Here is a 15,840-nt window from a genome sequence, read left to right as displayed (position 1 = left end):
GGGACCTGAGCGGCGTCACTGGGGGTTTGGGCGAGCGCAGAAGTCTCGCCTAATGTGACCCAAAGGCAGAAGCAGAGTAGATGGGCGGAACGACTCTCTAAGGACTCTCTCTCCTCTGAGACTCGGACCTCGGCTTAGTCATAGTCATAGTGTTCTCCGACTACGGGGGTTCTACACGGAGGATTGTTTCGCATCGCATGCGCAGAGCTCCGTTCACAGTGGACGGCACGGCGGCCCCAGAGGTACACAAACCGTCGAACTGTGGCGCAATCTAAACGTTACGTATTCTAAGACAAACTCACATACCTCTATTAGAAACGTACTTCGACAGCTGTGTGCGCGAGTACACAGTGATGATAGTCATCGTGTCTCTGACTACGGGGGGTTCTACAGGGAGGATCGCTTCGCATCGTACGCGCAGAGCACCGCTCGCTGTGGACGGCACGGCGACTCGCAGAATGCGCCACGAGGCACGCAGACCGCCGGGCTGTGGCGCACTCAACTCTCTGTGTTGCCAGGGTTCCGTCTGTGAAGCAAATAATAAATTTAGACACATTTGTTATGGTAGTAAGAGGCTAGCTAGCGCTTCTCTGTAACCATCTCAACAATTTCTTGATGGTAAGCGATGCTGTTTGCTAGTTACCTTAAGGCCTCATTCGCACAGAGATTTTTTACGGACGTTAAAAAAGAGTAAAGTTAAATGAAGGTCTATTTCCAACTGCTCTGCTCGAAAACAAGCGCCGTGTTAAAAACGCTGTCGTGTGTACATATATTTGGGAATACATTTTGTTGTATTTGAACGCTTATTTAACGTCCGTTAAAAAGCTCACGTGCAAATTAGGGCTTATACTTTTGGAATTTCCGTTTGTCCGTAATTGATGTATGTTCACCTGTCCGCGGTTTAGGTCAGAGCTTTCAATAAGACTTTAATTTAGATTTTCTGAAATTTTTAAATAGTTCATAATTATTATTACATAATTCATTTGTACCCTACAACCTCATGGAAAGCTATATCTTTTAGGCCTCTTGCATGGACTTCTAAATAAAAGGGTATCAAGCTTTTCATTTGATCAACCCATAATCGGCTCACTGCTGAGCTCGAGTCTCCTCTTAGAATTAGAGGGGTTAGGCCAATAGTCCACCACGCTGGCCCGTGCGGATTTGCAGACTTCACATACGCAGAAAATTACGAAAATTCTTTGGTATGCAGGTTTCCTCACGATGTTTTTCCTTCACCGTTAGAGACAGGTGATATTTAATTTCTTAAAATGCACACAACTGAAAAGTTGGAGGTGAATGCCCTGGGCCGGATTCGAACCCACAATCTCCGGAATCGGAGGCAGAGGTCGTATCCACTGGGCTATCACGGCACAATAAATTTCGAATCGTTATAATATAGAAATAATGTCTAAATAATTATTTCGACAAAGGAAGCCAATATCGCGTTTTTTGTTCCATAAATAAAGTACAAAGAGCCGTATAAAGTAAATTTTGTAGAGAATATCGTATCTACAGTAATTTGTAGAAGCATTGTTACCGTTCCTCAAGCTCATGCTTCACAAAGGAGTAGCGAAAAAATCTTTTCAAAGATAGGTATCTCAGAGATTTCTTGATAACAAAGTTACAAATAGGATACCTAGGTATCGGCATCGTATCGTTATACCTATCCCACTACAACAAAGGTTTTAGCATGACTGACTGACTTATGAAAGTACATAGAATAGCAACGTTAAAAAAATTTTAATTAAAAAAATACAACCGACTTCAAAACCTAAAAACGTACCCACTAAACTAAAAAGCTAAAAGTAACATCATAATATGTTCTACCTGCTGATCAGTATGAAGGCGGTGTTAAGCCGGTGATGTATTAGGCAATGGGATCAAATGGGGACCATACCATTTCAAACAAAAAAAGAATTTTTGAAATCGGTCCAGGCGACTTTGACTAATCGGTATACATATATAAAAAAAAAAATACCGACCGAATTGAGAACCTCCTCCTTTTTGAAGTCGGTTAAAAAGCTAGCAAATAGCAATACTCGTACATGTTCGTAAGGTTGAATTGCTAAGTAGACTTGGGCAGATCCAGTATCAGAGCCAGGACCTTCATTTATAAAGCAGCACTGTAATATAAAGAACACTAGCGGGCGCCCGCGACTTCGTCCGCGTGGAAATCAATGTCAACTTTCAAGCTATATTTCACCACTTTAGGGGTTGAATTTTAAAAATTTTGGAATTACGCATTTTTAAAACAAATTTTTGAAACTGTAACTCTAAAAATTAAGGACTTTCCATACAAACTTTCATCCCCTATTTTACCCCCTTCTCATTTTATTTTCGTAATAAAAAGTATTCTATAACCTTTTCTGTACTATTATCTTAAACCGTGCCAAGCTTCATTTGAATTCATTCAGTAGTTTCAGCGTGATGCCCTAATAACAAAAAAACACAGACAGACAGACAGGCAAAAAATCGAAAAAAAGTATTAGCTTCAATGTCGATTATAAAATTGCCTCCAACAAAAATTTTCAAAATATCTTCAATGTACAGAATGTACAAAATGTACAGAATTCGTATTATAAGTATAGATTCTAGATGGCATTAGTAGTACTCTATGCCACGGTAACGTTTGGTGTTACAAATGGTATAAGTAAAATCTCAAATTGCGATTAAACGTATAGAATTCGACCAGTTTTATTATAAGTATAGATATAGATATCCTGGAGGAATGTTGGACAGAGGATTTCGTAACAGGCACAGCGGATCAAGAGCAGATCAGGTAAAAGTAGGTACTCCAGTATGAATGCATGGAAGAATTTAATATTGAAATTCGTAAATTCATTATCTCTTTATTTTTAACCGCTATTTCATGCAGCAACTTTTATAAACGAATATTTTGAATAATTTAATATATATTTCATGTAATTTTTCCGGGTAGAAGTACCTACTAATAATAATTATGAAGCAGGTATTTTTTTTTTATTCTTTACAAGTTAGCCCTTGACTACAATCTCACCTGATGGTAAGTGATGATGCAATCTAAGATTGAAGCGGGCTAACTTGTTAGGAGGAGGATGAAAATCCTCACCCCTTTTCGGTTTCTAGACGACATTGTACCGGAACGCTAAAACGCTTGGCAGTACGTCTTTGTCGGTAGGGTGGTAACTAGCCATTGCCGAAGCCTCCCACCAGCCAGACCTGGACCAATTAAGAAAATCTTAATCGGCCCAGCCGGGGATCGAACCCAGGACATCCGTTTTGTAAATTCGCCGCGCATACCACTGCGCCACGGAGGCCAGACAGATAGAATTCGAAACTCGCACTTGCGAGTCATACAAAACATCATTACAAAATAGGCCCCCTGATTCCGATAGTAACGTCATAGTGCAATTTCCTTGGCTGTTACAGAATGCAACTAACTAATATCATAAAGCCTTACTTAACCAACTTTAATAATATGAAAGTTAAAAATGAGATTAAAAATATTTCATTTCATAATTTTTCGTTTTTGCCGATTTTTTTAACCGTTCCGCCTATTTGAAACCTATCCTTTATGTATGCGATCACATTAAAAACTTCACTATGAGTCTCCCCATTCCCCAGGTAATTATTACATTATTCATTAGTATGCACTGAATAAAAGCGTTTGAGAGTGCTTTAATATGCATGAATTTACGAGCTTTTTAAAGTTCAAATGATTACTCTGTTTTATTAAGTGGTTTTTATTAAAATATTAATTAAGGTAGGAAATTTCGAACTTATTTTATAAAATTACATAAATTAGTTGCCTTTTGCTTCAATTTACATAATTTAAGAAAAAGTATTCTCTTCTCTAGAAGTGCAATTAGTTCTATATTAGAACGAGTATCCAAAGCTGCTCTAATAGGATCTTACCAAATTTGGATAGGTAAGGAGAACAACACGAGCAGAGAAGAGGAGTGTTGATCGATCGTCAAGGAATTCCTTAACCCTACATCCAGTAACCACAAGTCCCGGACTTTGCTTGGTGTTTTTCTCTCTACCACGCGATGGACCCGGCACGCACGGTGAATCCACGGAATGCTAAGATATTCGTCTCTCTAATAAATAGAAGCATAAAAGTAAATTATGAGAAAAAAACACTAAGAACAAAAATGTAGACGAAACGATTAGCTTGTACAAGGCATGTACTTAATACTCCAACGGGCTAAAATCAGATACCATAGACTTGTATTCATGTCCGGTAACCGTGAATTAGTGGTTATAGCTTTATTCGTTAAGTTTACCTATGTATCGATTATAAATGTTTCTTGTTGTCACTGTTGGTATATCAATAAATAAATAATAATAAGCCGTGATAGTCCAATGGATATGACCTCTGCCTCCAATCCCGGAGGGTGTGGGTTCAAATCCAGGGCATGCACCTCCAACTTTTCAAATATGTGCATTTCAAGAATTTAAATATCACGTGTCTCAAACGGTGAAGAAAAACCATCGTGAGAAAACCTGCATACCGAGAATTTTCTCAATGATCTGCGTGTGTGAAGTCTGCCCATCCGCATTGGGCCAGCGTGGTGGGCTGTTGGCCTAACCCCTCTCATTCTGAGAGGAGACTCAAGCTCAGCAGTGAGTGAATGTGGGTTGATAATGATTATGAAATAAATAATAATAAATAATAAAAAAAAAAAAAACCTTTAAAAGAAGCAACAAGACTTGTACAACGTATAGGTAGTCTTGACAATAGGTAATGCACTCAAGATAGTCTAACGATAACTAGGTTTTACTGTTTGTCTCCCTAATGGAAACCTAAATCAAATTTCATTGGTCCGGTTACTAAGTATATTCTATCGATTGACATTTGTAATTTAAAGGAATTATGTTCAGTTGAAAAGTCCAGACTAATGAGACTAAAATCGGAATTTGTTATACAACTGATTTCTCTGAGGACTCCTCGACGTAAAATTGTAAAAGGTTTATTAATCTTGTAAAATATCAGGTTGATTAAGACCCGTATAAATGTCTGAATTCAGACCTATATGTATGAACTTGGTATAGTTATATTACATTTATTATGTTATATACCATATCTAAACGTATTAATAATTATAAGATTCATCATTTTCATCTTTAACAACCCATATTCGGCTTACTGCTGAGCACGGATGAATCTCTTTTTAGAATGAGAAGGCTTAGGCCACCTTAGGCTAATAGTCCACCACGCTGGCTCAATACGATTTGGCACCATAAGCAGAATTAAGAAAATTCTCAGTTATGCAGGTTTCCTTCATCGTTTAAGACACGTGATATTAAATTTCTTAAATACAGTCTTCTTTATTTTTTTAAAGAAATTATAAATTTTGTATGGTAAAAAGTAATTACAGCAAATTTAGGTCACTTTATTAGTTATCGGTCAATCAATAGTTACATAATATATTATGTGAATTTCTTCCCTATCCCTACCCTACCCTACCCCTTCTCTGCCCCTAAATTCATTTGTTACAAAAAATGTGATAAATGAAGAATCGCTCGACCGATTTTGTGCAAAGTTTACATAAACCATCTACTAATCGAACGAACGAACGAAAAATAATCCGAACAAAGCCTAAACATTTGGTTTGGATAGGTGAGCCCGTTCTTGAGTAATAAAATTACAACGAAAAGTGGCATTGATTTTTAAATAAATCGCAAAGCCTCAATAGCTCAACGGAAAGAGCGGTTGGATTCATCACCGAGGGGTGGTTTAATCCTCACCCTGTTGGTCTATTGTCGTACCCACTCCTAGCACAGTCTTTCCCGACTAGTTGGAGGGGAATGGGAATATTGTTTAATAATATAGATATTTCGTTTCTCTTCAATACCAAAATCATTTCATTCCTCTCATATTCAAGATCCTAACAATAGATGGCATTAATAGAAGTTTCCACTTGCTATGCATATAGACCGTATATATTAGGATTGGGCGTATTATTTACGGGTACGTTTTACACCCGGGATCCTTTATATCGCTGGGGCGTTTGTTTTGTTTGCCATTACGGAGCTCATTGTTAAGACTTAGTCGGGCCACTTTATATCTTCACTAACGGCCTTTTAAAATGGTTAATATATCTCGTGGAATGTCCCTTTTCTTTGTAGTAAATTGTTTGACGTTTTGGTTTTTACTTTTTTACTTTACTAGCACACACGACAGTGTTTTTTCGTTCGATTGTTGTTATTAATTAATAGCGTGTTATAAATTCATTAACGTAAAATTCAGTTTTTCGTAAATCCCGCAGGAACCATGAACTTTTCCGAAAGGAAAAGTAGCCTATATGTTGCTCATTTAAATCCTCTATCTTTCAGTGAAAATCCTTTCAAAATTTGTCCAGCCGTTACGAAGATTAGCCCGGACAAACAGGCAAACTGACTGAAATTTTAAAAAAACTTGATCGTGTTTTATTATCGTGTAAATAAACACTTGAGAAAACACAGTTTTTTTACAGACAGAAAATCCATGGTTCCAGCAGGGTTTGCGAAAAACCGAATTTTACGTGAACGGAGTTTGGACTGTCAATGTTTTTTTTATTGTTTTCCTCTTTACATTATAGAATTATATAATGAATACTGAAGCTAAAAATTTTTTGTCTGTCTGTCCGTGTTCTTTTTTGTTATTCGGGCATCACGCTGAACCTACTGAATGAATTCAAATAAAACTTGGCACGGTTGAAGACCATCATAATACGGAGATGGTTATAAGATACTTTTTATTGCAAAAATAAAATAAGAAGGGGGGTTGAAAGATTGTATGAAAAGTCTTTCATTTTTGGATTTACAATTTAAAAAAATTATTCATTTATCATAAAAAAGATACGAAATATAATGTGTGAAAAGTGGTGAAATAGAGCTTGAAAGTTTACATTGAGTTCCACGCGGACGAAATCGCGGGTGTCCGCTAGTCACAGATATACAACTCAGATCAATAAAATATTATAGGTACAAGCGACAAGATAATATATCAACCGGTCTTCAATAACAAAGTCTTTGTTGGAATAAATCGGATAGTACGAGTATTGTACTAAGACCGGCACATTATGAATTGTGATTTGAAAAGGAAATAATACTCCTATGATTTAAGATACGTACTTGTCGCAGATTTATAGCAGTCTATTATGTGCGTAAGATCTGGTAAAAGATTTGGATAGATAATAAAATAGGTGTATTTTATTATACACCGAACAAACGAGATTATTGTGAGCCGTGTGGATATGACCTCTGCCTTCGATTCGAAGGCCGTAATTCGGTCCGGACATGCACCTCAAACTTTTCAATTATGTGCAATTGTGCATATTAGGAAATTAAATATCACGTGTCTCAAATAGGTGAAGGAAACCTGAGAATTTTCTTAATTCTCTAGGTGCGAAATCTGCCAATCCGCATTGGGCCAGTGTTGTGGACTATTAGCCTAACCCCTCTAATTCTGAGAGGAGACTTACTCAAAACTTAAACGATTTAAAATAAAAAAACTTCAACCCCTTTTTAACCCTTTCGGGGTATTATTTTTAAAAACTTATAACCCTAAATGACATTATTTAAAGAATTTTTCTGTTAGTACACCTACGACAACAGTAATGACCTCATAACTTCATGGTATTGATTTCAGTCCTTTTACCGTTGAGAAAATAAGACTATGATTTACAAGACTGAGGTCCTGGGTTCAATCCCCGGCTGGGCCAAATGAGGTTTTCTAAATTGGTCCAGGTCTGGCTGGTGGGAGGCTTCGGCTGTAGCTTGTTACCACCCTACAGGAAAAGACGTACCGCCAAGCGATTTAGCGTTCCGTTACGATGTAGTGTAGAATCTGAAATTGGTGTGGTTCTTCATCCTACGACTAACACGTTAGCACGCTTTTATGTTAAATTGCAACATCACTTACCACCAACTGAGATTGCAGTCAAGGGCTAACTTATAAAGAATAAAAAGTAAAAAAAACCCACTCCTAAGACAGTATTTTCCGACTACTTGGAGGGGAATAAGAATATTGGTCATATTTATAAAATATCATTATCATCATCATCATCATCATCATCATCATCATATCAGCCGATGGACGTCCACTGCAGGACATAGGCTTTTTGTAGGGACTTTCAATCATCACGATACTGAGCCACCTGCATCCAGCGAATCCCTGCGACTCGCTTGATGTCATCAGTCCACCTGGTGGGGGGTCGGCCAACACTCGCTTACTAGTGCGGGTCGCCATTCCAGCTCAATTCTTATAAAATATCTGGCAAATATTCTTTTATCAAAGAAGGTAAAGTTTGTGGTAAGGGAGGTTATCTCTTGATCTACTAAGCCTATTTCTAGGTACATAATATCTTAACAAGTTAAATAAATAAAAGATAAAACTTGTTATCTTGTTTGAAATGTTTCGCTTATTTATAATTCACAACACAACATGTAAAAGTTTGATACTTATTTGGAAATTTTACAACCTTTTAATTTTAGACGTTTTCAACGGTTCTTATCTCCTTGAAACTTGGTGCCATAACTTTTTTATAGCTAAAGACTTCTAAGGTTAACGGATATTAGTATATTATTACAAAAATGTATCCAAAATTACCTTTTACATTCGAGTTTGTTTTCGTGGTTAGAACATCATTATCATCATTCTAATCCCTTCAGTCTCTATTTGTTTGCAGTGGTGTGCGCGGTGGATTTACTTGACGGAGGTCCTGGGTTCGATCCCCGGCTGGGCCGATTGAGATTTTCTTTAATTTAATTTTTTAGAATTTAATTTAGGTAAATTTTATTTTTAGAATTTAATTTAATTAAATTTAATTTAATTAAATTTATTTTTTAGAATTTAATTTAATTAAATTTAATTTTTTAGAATTTAATTTAATTAAATTTTTTAGAATTTAATTTAATTGAGATTTCCTTAATTAGTATTAGTCTGGCTGGTGGGAGGCTTCGGCCGTGGCTAGTTACCACCCTACCGACAAAGACCTACCGCCAAGCGATTTAGCGTTCCGGTACGATGTCGTGTAGAAACCAAAAGGGGTGTGGATTTTCCTCCTCCTAACAAGTTATCCCGCTTCCATCTTAGATTGCATCATCATTTACCATCAGGTGAGATTGTAGGGCTAACTTGTAAAGAATAAAAAAAAAGAGGTGTGTCTAACTATCGCAGGCATTCAGTCCGCAAGAGTATGAGACAAACGTAATCTCAACACAAGAATGAAAATCCCATTGAAATTTGCGACACGGTTCACTGGATTATCGCTTTGATCTACAAATCCGAATGCCGATTGAGCCTAATCACAATAATTGATAGTTCAGTCAGATCTGATTGGATTGCTGATTCCATTAGAGTAAAAGGCAAACAGCTTAATCTAGTTAGCCTATCTTTTGAGTGCAGCGCTTCTGCATAGATAGCATGTTTGAACCGCCTTTTGATTTCCGATTTGATTACTTCCAGATTTTTGGATACGTTCGGGAAAGATTTTGTAGATACGAGTAAAAGATTAGTGTAGCGTAGTGAAATTGAACTAGTTTCGTGTTTAATTGAACTGTCTTATTTATCCAGTGGTTAGGCTATGTATCTTCAGATCAAGGGGTCCTGGTTTTGAGTTCTGGTTATGAAGTATTGACTTTTATTTCTTCTATGTTTAAATGAAAATTTTTGGCACTGAATTGGTATGTTGCTAATGTTACACCCTGTGCCTCAGAGAGCACGTGCCATTGATGTGTTACATTTTTATCATTATCGCTAACGTATTACTACACATTGTTCGCGCTCGCGCTCTGTGTTAGTGTCACTCAAAATTCTCCGTCTAACTGACATTACATGTATTATGGGTCTGTGAAGGTGTGAAGTATTAATCTGTGCCCGCGCGATTCTGTCTCGTCATTTCAGTGCACGCGTCTTAATTCATTGTCAATTTTTTTCACCAAGATGTCTGCCTCTACTAACCAAAAAATGTAAAAAAAAGGATTACAACTGCTGCAAATCAAAAGTTGCTTTTTATTAATCAACGCTGCCACAAAGTCATTAACACACATACATACACAACATAACTCAACGAGTTGCGAAGCTGAAGTGGGGTGGGGCAGAAAGTTCGAAGAGACGATAGACGTTTGGCTCCCAAGGTGCTGGCATGGCTACCCCGCACTAGAAAATGGGTGTTGGCCGATCGCTCCACCAAGTGGACTGACAAAATCAAGCGAGTCGCAGGGATTCGCTGGATTCAAGCGACTGAAGATAGTGATGTTTGGAAGTCCTCCCAAAAGGCCGATGGATATCTACTGTAGGACAGTAGATATCCATCGGCTGATATGATGATGATGATAATTGTTAACATTTAATAGTGATCGTATAGGAGTTTAACATTATCACCCTAAATTCGCCAACTCGTATTAGCGGTCTAAGTGCTCATCATATTAGTATTTATTTTTCAATTTCTCATCAACTCAATACAAAACTTAAACTTATTCCAACTATTAAAAAATTGGTTGTCTGTAAAGTCGGTTTACTGACGATAGTGGAACGTGACAACGTCATGAGAAAATACTGATGAAATGGCTGCATTTTCCAAAAGAAAATGTTCGTTTTTCTAAAATACTGTTTAATAATTTTCATAGACCAGAATATACTTTATTTATAAAAAAAGTTGGCAACCCTAAAAGAGGGAACGACGCATGACGTCATCTTTTTTCGAGTGTGCAGCCGTCTCCATCGTATTATAAGACGTTGTCACGTCAACATTTAATTTCAAATATACAATTCCTTTTTGTATACTTTATCTGTAGTACAATCTCATAAAATTCACTCAAGAAATATTTTCTATGGGAACAGTGAAACGTTAGCTTTTCGAAATTCATCCAGTCTATTGGGCAGCCTCACTTTAATCGCAATAATAGATAGGAAGTACCTGATTCGATTGGGCTGGCTCGCTGATTCGATTATAGTAAGAGGCAAACAGCAAAATCGAGTTAGCTTGTCCCTCGAGTGCAACGCCTATCGGCAAAGTGTTGTTTGCGTGGTCCGCTGTTTCTCTAACAAACAACAACAATTTTATCTATATAGGGAATATATTTTAACCTACTTTATTTATAAGTGCAATCTTTTCTGCTTTTACAAATTTAACACATTTTTAAATTTACTTACCACTAGCGGACCCGGTCAAGCTTAGCTCATTCTCTAACCCTATCCTGGTATCCTAGTAACTCTACCCCTACCTCTACCTCTACCCTACCCTATCCTTACCCTACCCTTAGCCTACTCCTACCCTACCGCTATCCAACCCGATCTCTACCCGTGGTGTAAACAATATTTAAGATATTTTTTACACCTTGGGTTTTATTATTGAAGTTTTAAAAAGATTTTTTTTTTTTAAATATAGCCTCTACTCTAAAATAGAGTAACTTCACAATAGTTAAAAGTTTTTCAAATTGGTTTCGGAGCCTATTCATTACATGCAAACAAATAATTAAATCTTTCCTCTTTATTATATTAGTAGAGATTAGTATAGATAAGATACATTCAACGTGAAATTTCGTGAATTTAGCAAGTGATAATTATAACTTGAGCCGTGATAGCCCAGTGGATGTTAACTCTTCAATTCGAAGGGCGAAGGGCGTAGGTTCGAATCCGACCCGGAACATACACCTCCAACTTTTCAGTTATGTGCATTCTAAGATATTAAATATCACGTGTCTCCAAAGTTGAAGGTAAATAATCGTAAGTAACTACACACCTAATTTTCTTAATTTTCTACGCGTACGGTAGGCCAGCGTGATGGACTCACCATAACCCTCTCATTTTGAGAAGAGACTCGTGCTCAGCAGTGAGCCGAACATGCGTTGTTGATCAGGATGATGATGAATTATAACTTGATGTGTAATAATTTAATGCTTAATTCCTGTTTCCGAGAGATTAGACTTTTCGACTAATTAAACAGATTAGAAAAACTATTGGCTTTAGACTGAAAGTATTACGAATACATAACCTATGTTCAACAGTCGAGTTATTGGCACTTCTACAGACAAACAATGTATCACAAATAAATTTCCTTTCTCGCCCTTATGCCAATCTAAGTAATTGATAGCAAGGTGCTACCTAATTCAATCAGGTAGCTTCCCTGATTCAATTAGGGTAGAAGGCAAACAACGGAATCGAGTTGGCCTATCTCTCGGCTGCATCGTCTATTGCAAAGACGCTGTGGGTTGAAATGGCATTCGTGGATAATGGAATTGAGCACTTCTATAAGTACTCAACTCTATAACTGATGTACTACGGATATTGATTTAGGTTCAAATACTCTTCTGCACCATTCTTCTATTATTGGTGTAGACCAATGAGACAAATAGAAAAGATCAGTTGTGAAAATTCTTGATAAATTAAACTTTACTAATATTATAAAGAGATCAAGTTTGTGGTGTTGTAGGTAGTAATGAAATTCTTTTATCAGTGATTTTCAAAATCTTTTATCACTAGAAAGCCACGTTATTTGTGAGTGTCACAGGCTATATTTTATCCCCGCATTCTCACGGGTACGTATTCTGTTTGATGAAACCGCGGGGTTTCGGCAATTTTTTTTTACAAATCCAGGTCACAATGGGTAAGTCGAATGACATAACACCGAGAAATGTACCAAATTTTTACTGGAATGTTTTAAAAGACCTTCTTGTAGCCAAGTTTAGTTGAATACGAAGAACTACTAAATGTCAATATATCGATAGCCAATCGCCATGGTTATTTCTGTCGGTAATCAGCTTTGTTATTCTGGTCTAAAAGGTATTATAGATGGTGTGGAAATTATAGACAAATATAAGGTTAATTACATAAATTAAACATAAATTGATGAATGCTGTATAGCGTTAATGGTGAACGAAAAACATCCTGAGGAAATCTGCATAACTGAGAATTTTCTTAATTCTCTAGTGAAGTCTGCCAATCCGCATTAGCCATGGTGGACTAAGGCCTATAGACTCATTCTGAGAGGAGACTCGTGCTCAATAGTGCAAAAAATATGGGTTGTTGTTGATGATTATGATAAGAACAGCATTCCGTACTATCTTCTAAGAAGTTTTCTACTTATCATGTAGAAACCTTGAACTGTTATGTATTCTGTGACAATAAGTACGCTTATTCCGTCAAAGAATAACAATGGAGAGTGTAATCATGTAAAAAGCCTTTGATAGAACAATAAAATTGTAGGTACCTACAACACTGAAATTACGCATCGTAAAATATTCAGATGTTTATTTGAATAAAACGTGTGGTAAGCCCACCTACATAGAAATATTTATGAATATGTAACTCTTTTCCCTCTTGGCATTTCCTAATGAGGACCGACATAAGAAGGTCGTACGTATTCGACGTGAGACTCCAATCAACGGTACAAGGTTAGATAAGTACGGATTTTATTAAAAAAATAACTGGGTCTTTCTACATTTTTCACGTTGATTTTGTTGAGTTCTCGTATGATCAACTATTCGTTAGTTACGACTTTATTTCGTCGAAATCCAAAATGTACTTCCATAAGTGTTATCGCTGCGTTGCAACGACTTGCGGTACGTACGGCTTCAGTGTGCTCGTGGTGTTTGTGCCGTCCACATCTCTTGTTGTGTAATTCTTCATGGGTTACTTGGGATAGGCGGGGAGAGTGACTTGAGTGGAAAAGAGGAGTGTTTGTTAACAGTCAAAGGATCCTTAAACCCTACACACAACGTTCACAAGTGCGTGACTTCATTCAAGGTCATTCTCTGCCATTTTAGGGTCTTATTTTGGTTACAGTTTCTGCTAACAGCTGCAGTTACTGCTAAAATAAGTATCTTGGGATCTTAGGTCATAGTTTTAATCCACATGTGAAGAAATACACATACTTCTCAATTTAGAACATGCTTGTCTTTTAAATTGTTCGCTCGAAAAGCGTATTAATATAACACAACTGTACATTACGAAGGGTTAAAGGCTTAGTTTGAATACCGTTTGAATGCAATCGTCTTGCAAATGGTAATTATAACGGATGATGAATAGATTATTCTGTAGTGATATACTAATTAATTAGTGTTATCGCTGTTCTTAGCATATGTTGCGAAGGTGAATTTGATTTACAAGTTATAATTACGTTACATGCATAGATTCAACGAGTTACCGATTTAGAAGATGTGCAATATTGAGAGGTTTTCATCGTTATCAACCCATATTCGGCTCACTGCTGAGCTCGAGTCGTGGCGCAGTGGTATGCGCGTAGGACTTACAAGGCGAAGTTCCTAGGTTCGATCCCCGGCTGGGCCGATTGAGATTTTCTTAATTGGTCCAGGTCTGGTGGGAGGCTCCGGCCGTGGCTAGTTACCACTCTACCGGCAAAGACGTACCGCCAAGCGATTTATCGTTCCGGTACGATGCCGTGTAGAAAACGAAAGGAGTGTAGATTTTCATCTTCCTACTAACAAGTTAGACCGCTTCCACCTAAGATTGCATCATCACTTACCATCAGGTGAGATTGTAGTCAAGGGCTAACTTGTAAAAAATAAAAAAAATACTCAATAGATTTTACAGTGGCACAAAAGATTCAGAAATGTTCATGCCAAAATAAAAAAAAAAAACTTCGAATGAAAATCTTGACCTGAAATACTCGTATACCAAAGGTACAAGAAAAAAAACCAAAACGTACCTTTGCTGGCTCATTGTCGATGTACCAATTAATGTCCGATGCTGGCAGCGAGTAGTCTGTAGTACAGTTCACGAGTATTTGCTCTCCGGGCTTCACTAATTTAGGCGCTCCAATTATTATGGGGTCCTTGTCTGGCATTGCTGGAAGGAAATCTTGGCGTAAATAAAAATTTTCATATCCATACATATTACAATCTAATCAATTCATCATCATTCATCATTATCAACCCATATTCGGCTCACTGCTGAGCTGAGTTAAGAATGAGAGGGTTCAAGCCCAGTGGATATGCCTTTGATTCCGGTCCGGGGCATGCACCTCACACTCTTCAGTTGTGTGCATTTTAAGAAATTAAATATCACGTGTCTCAAACGGAGAAGGAAAAACATCGTAAGGAAACCTGCATACCAAGAATTTTCCTGATTCTCTGCCAATCCGCAGCCAGCGTGGTGGACTAACATTATATTAAAGAGGTAAAATTTGATTTTATGTTTGTTTTTGTTACGTTTTAAGTCAAACTACTGGACTGATTTTTAAATTCTTTCAAGTAGGGTATATTTTATACCTATCATCATCACCATTATATCAGCCAATGGACGTCCAATGCAGGACATACATCTTTTGTATAGACTACCCTCACCTACAAAAAGCCAATGTATATTATATTTATATATTCCTTAAGAAAATGGAAACCGCGGGACGTGTACTAGTGTTTTGTACTAATTAATTAATATCGTCAATTTCATTACTTAATGATTTTGTTTGCAATTATATTATTAGAAGCTGCAAATTTTGTATTTTGATAAAATATTTATCTATTGCTTGTTGAGTTTGAATTATTTATAACGAAGTAACGTAACATACGTAGCTCACAATTAAGGCTTTAAGGTAAAAATCCCATAATAAAAGCCAGCATAAGTTTACAATTATTTATTTTTACAATTATTTATTTAATTTTCTTAATTCTAGCCAATCCGCATTGGGCCAGCGTGGTGGACTATTGAATATAGCCTAACCCCTCTCATTCTGAGAGGAGACTCGAGCTCAGAAGTGAGCCGAATATGGGTTGATAATGATGATGATGATGATGATACGTATACAAACAAGATTATTATGCAAGTATTGTACCGATTAAGACTTTGATAGTGATTAGAGCTCCGTTGGTAGATTTAGGTAAGAGCATGTTACCTAAATAAGGAGACTTAGA

The 15,840-nt window shown here is 37.0% G+C and overlaps 1 protein-coding gene across 1 annotated transcript in view; it reads right to left on the bottom strand.

Moving 5' to 3' along the window:
• LOC112053581 (uncharacterized) overlaps positions 1–15,840 on the bottom strand; it is a 95,167-nt gene that overhangs the window by 10,810 nt on the left and 68,517 nt on the right. The window contains exons 4-5 of the mRNA XM_024093043.2: positions 14,637–14,776; positions 307–526 (exon numbers count right to left, since the gene is read on the bottom strand). Of these exons, the coding sequence (XP_023948811.1) occupies positions 307–526; positions 14,637–14,776 (360 nt within the window). The remainder of the gene's footprint in view (positions 1–306; positions 527–14,636; positions 14,777–15,840) is intronic.

The sequence above is a fragment of the Bicyclus anynana genome, chromosome 11, assembly GCF_947172395.1.
Source record: "Bicyclus anynana chromosome 11, ilBicAnyn1.1, whole genome shotgun sequence".
NCBI classification, from domain to species: domain Eukaryota; kingdom Metazoa; phylum Arthropoda; class Insecta; order Lepidoptera; family Nymphalidae; genus Bicyclus; species Bicyclus anynana.
The sequence above is the reverse complement of the archived record's forward strand: the minus strand, read 5'-3'. Positions and strand labels throughout refer to the sequence as shown.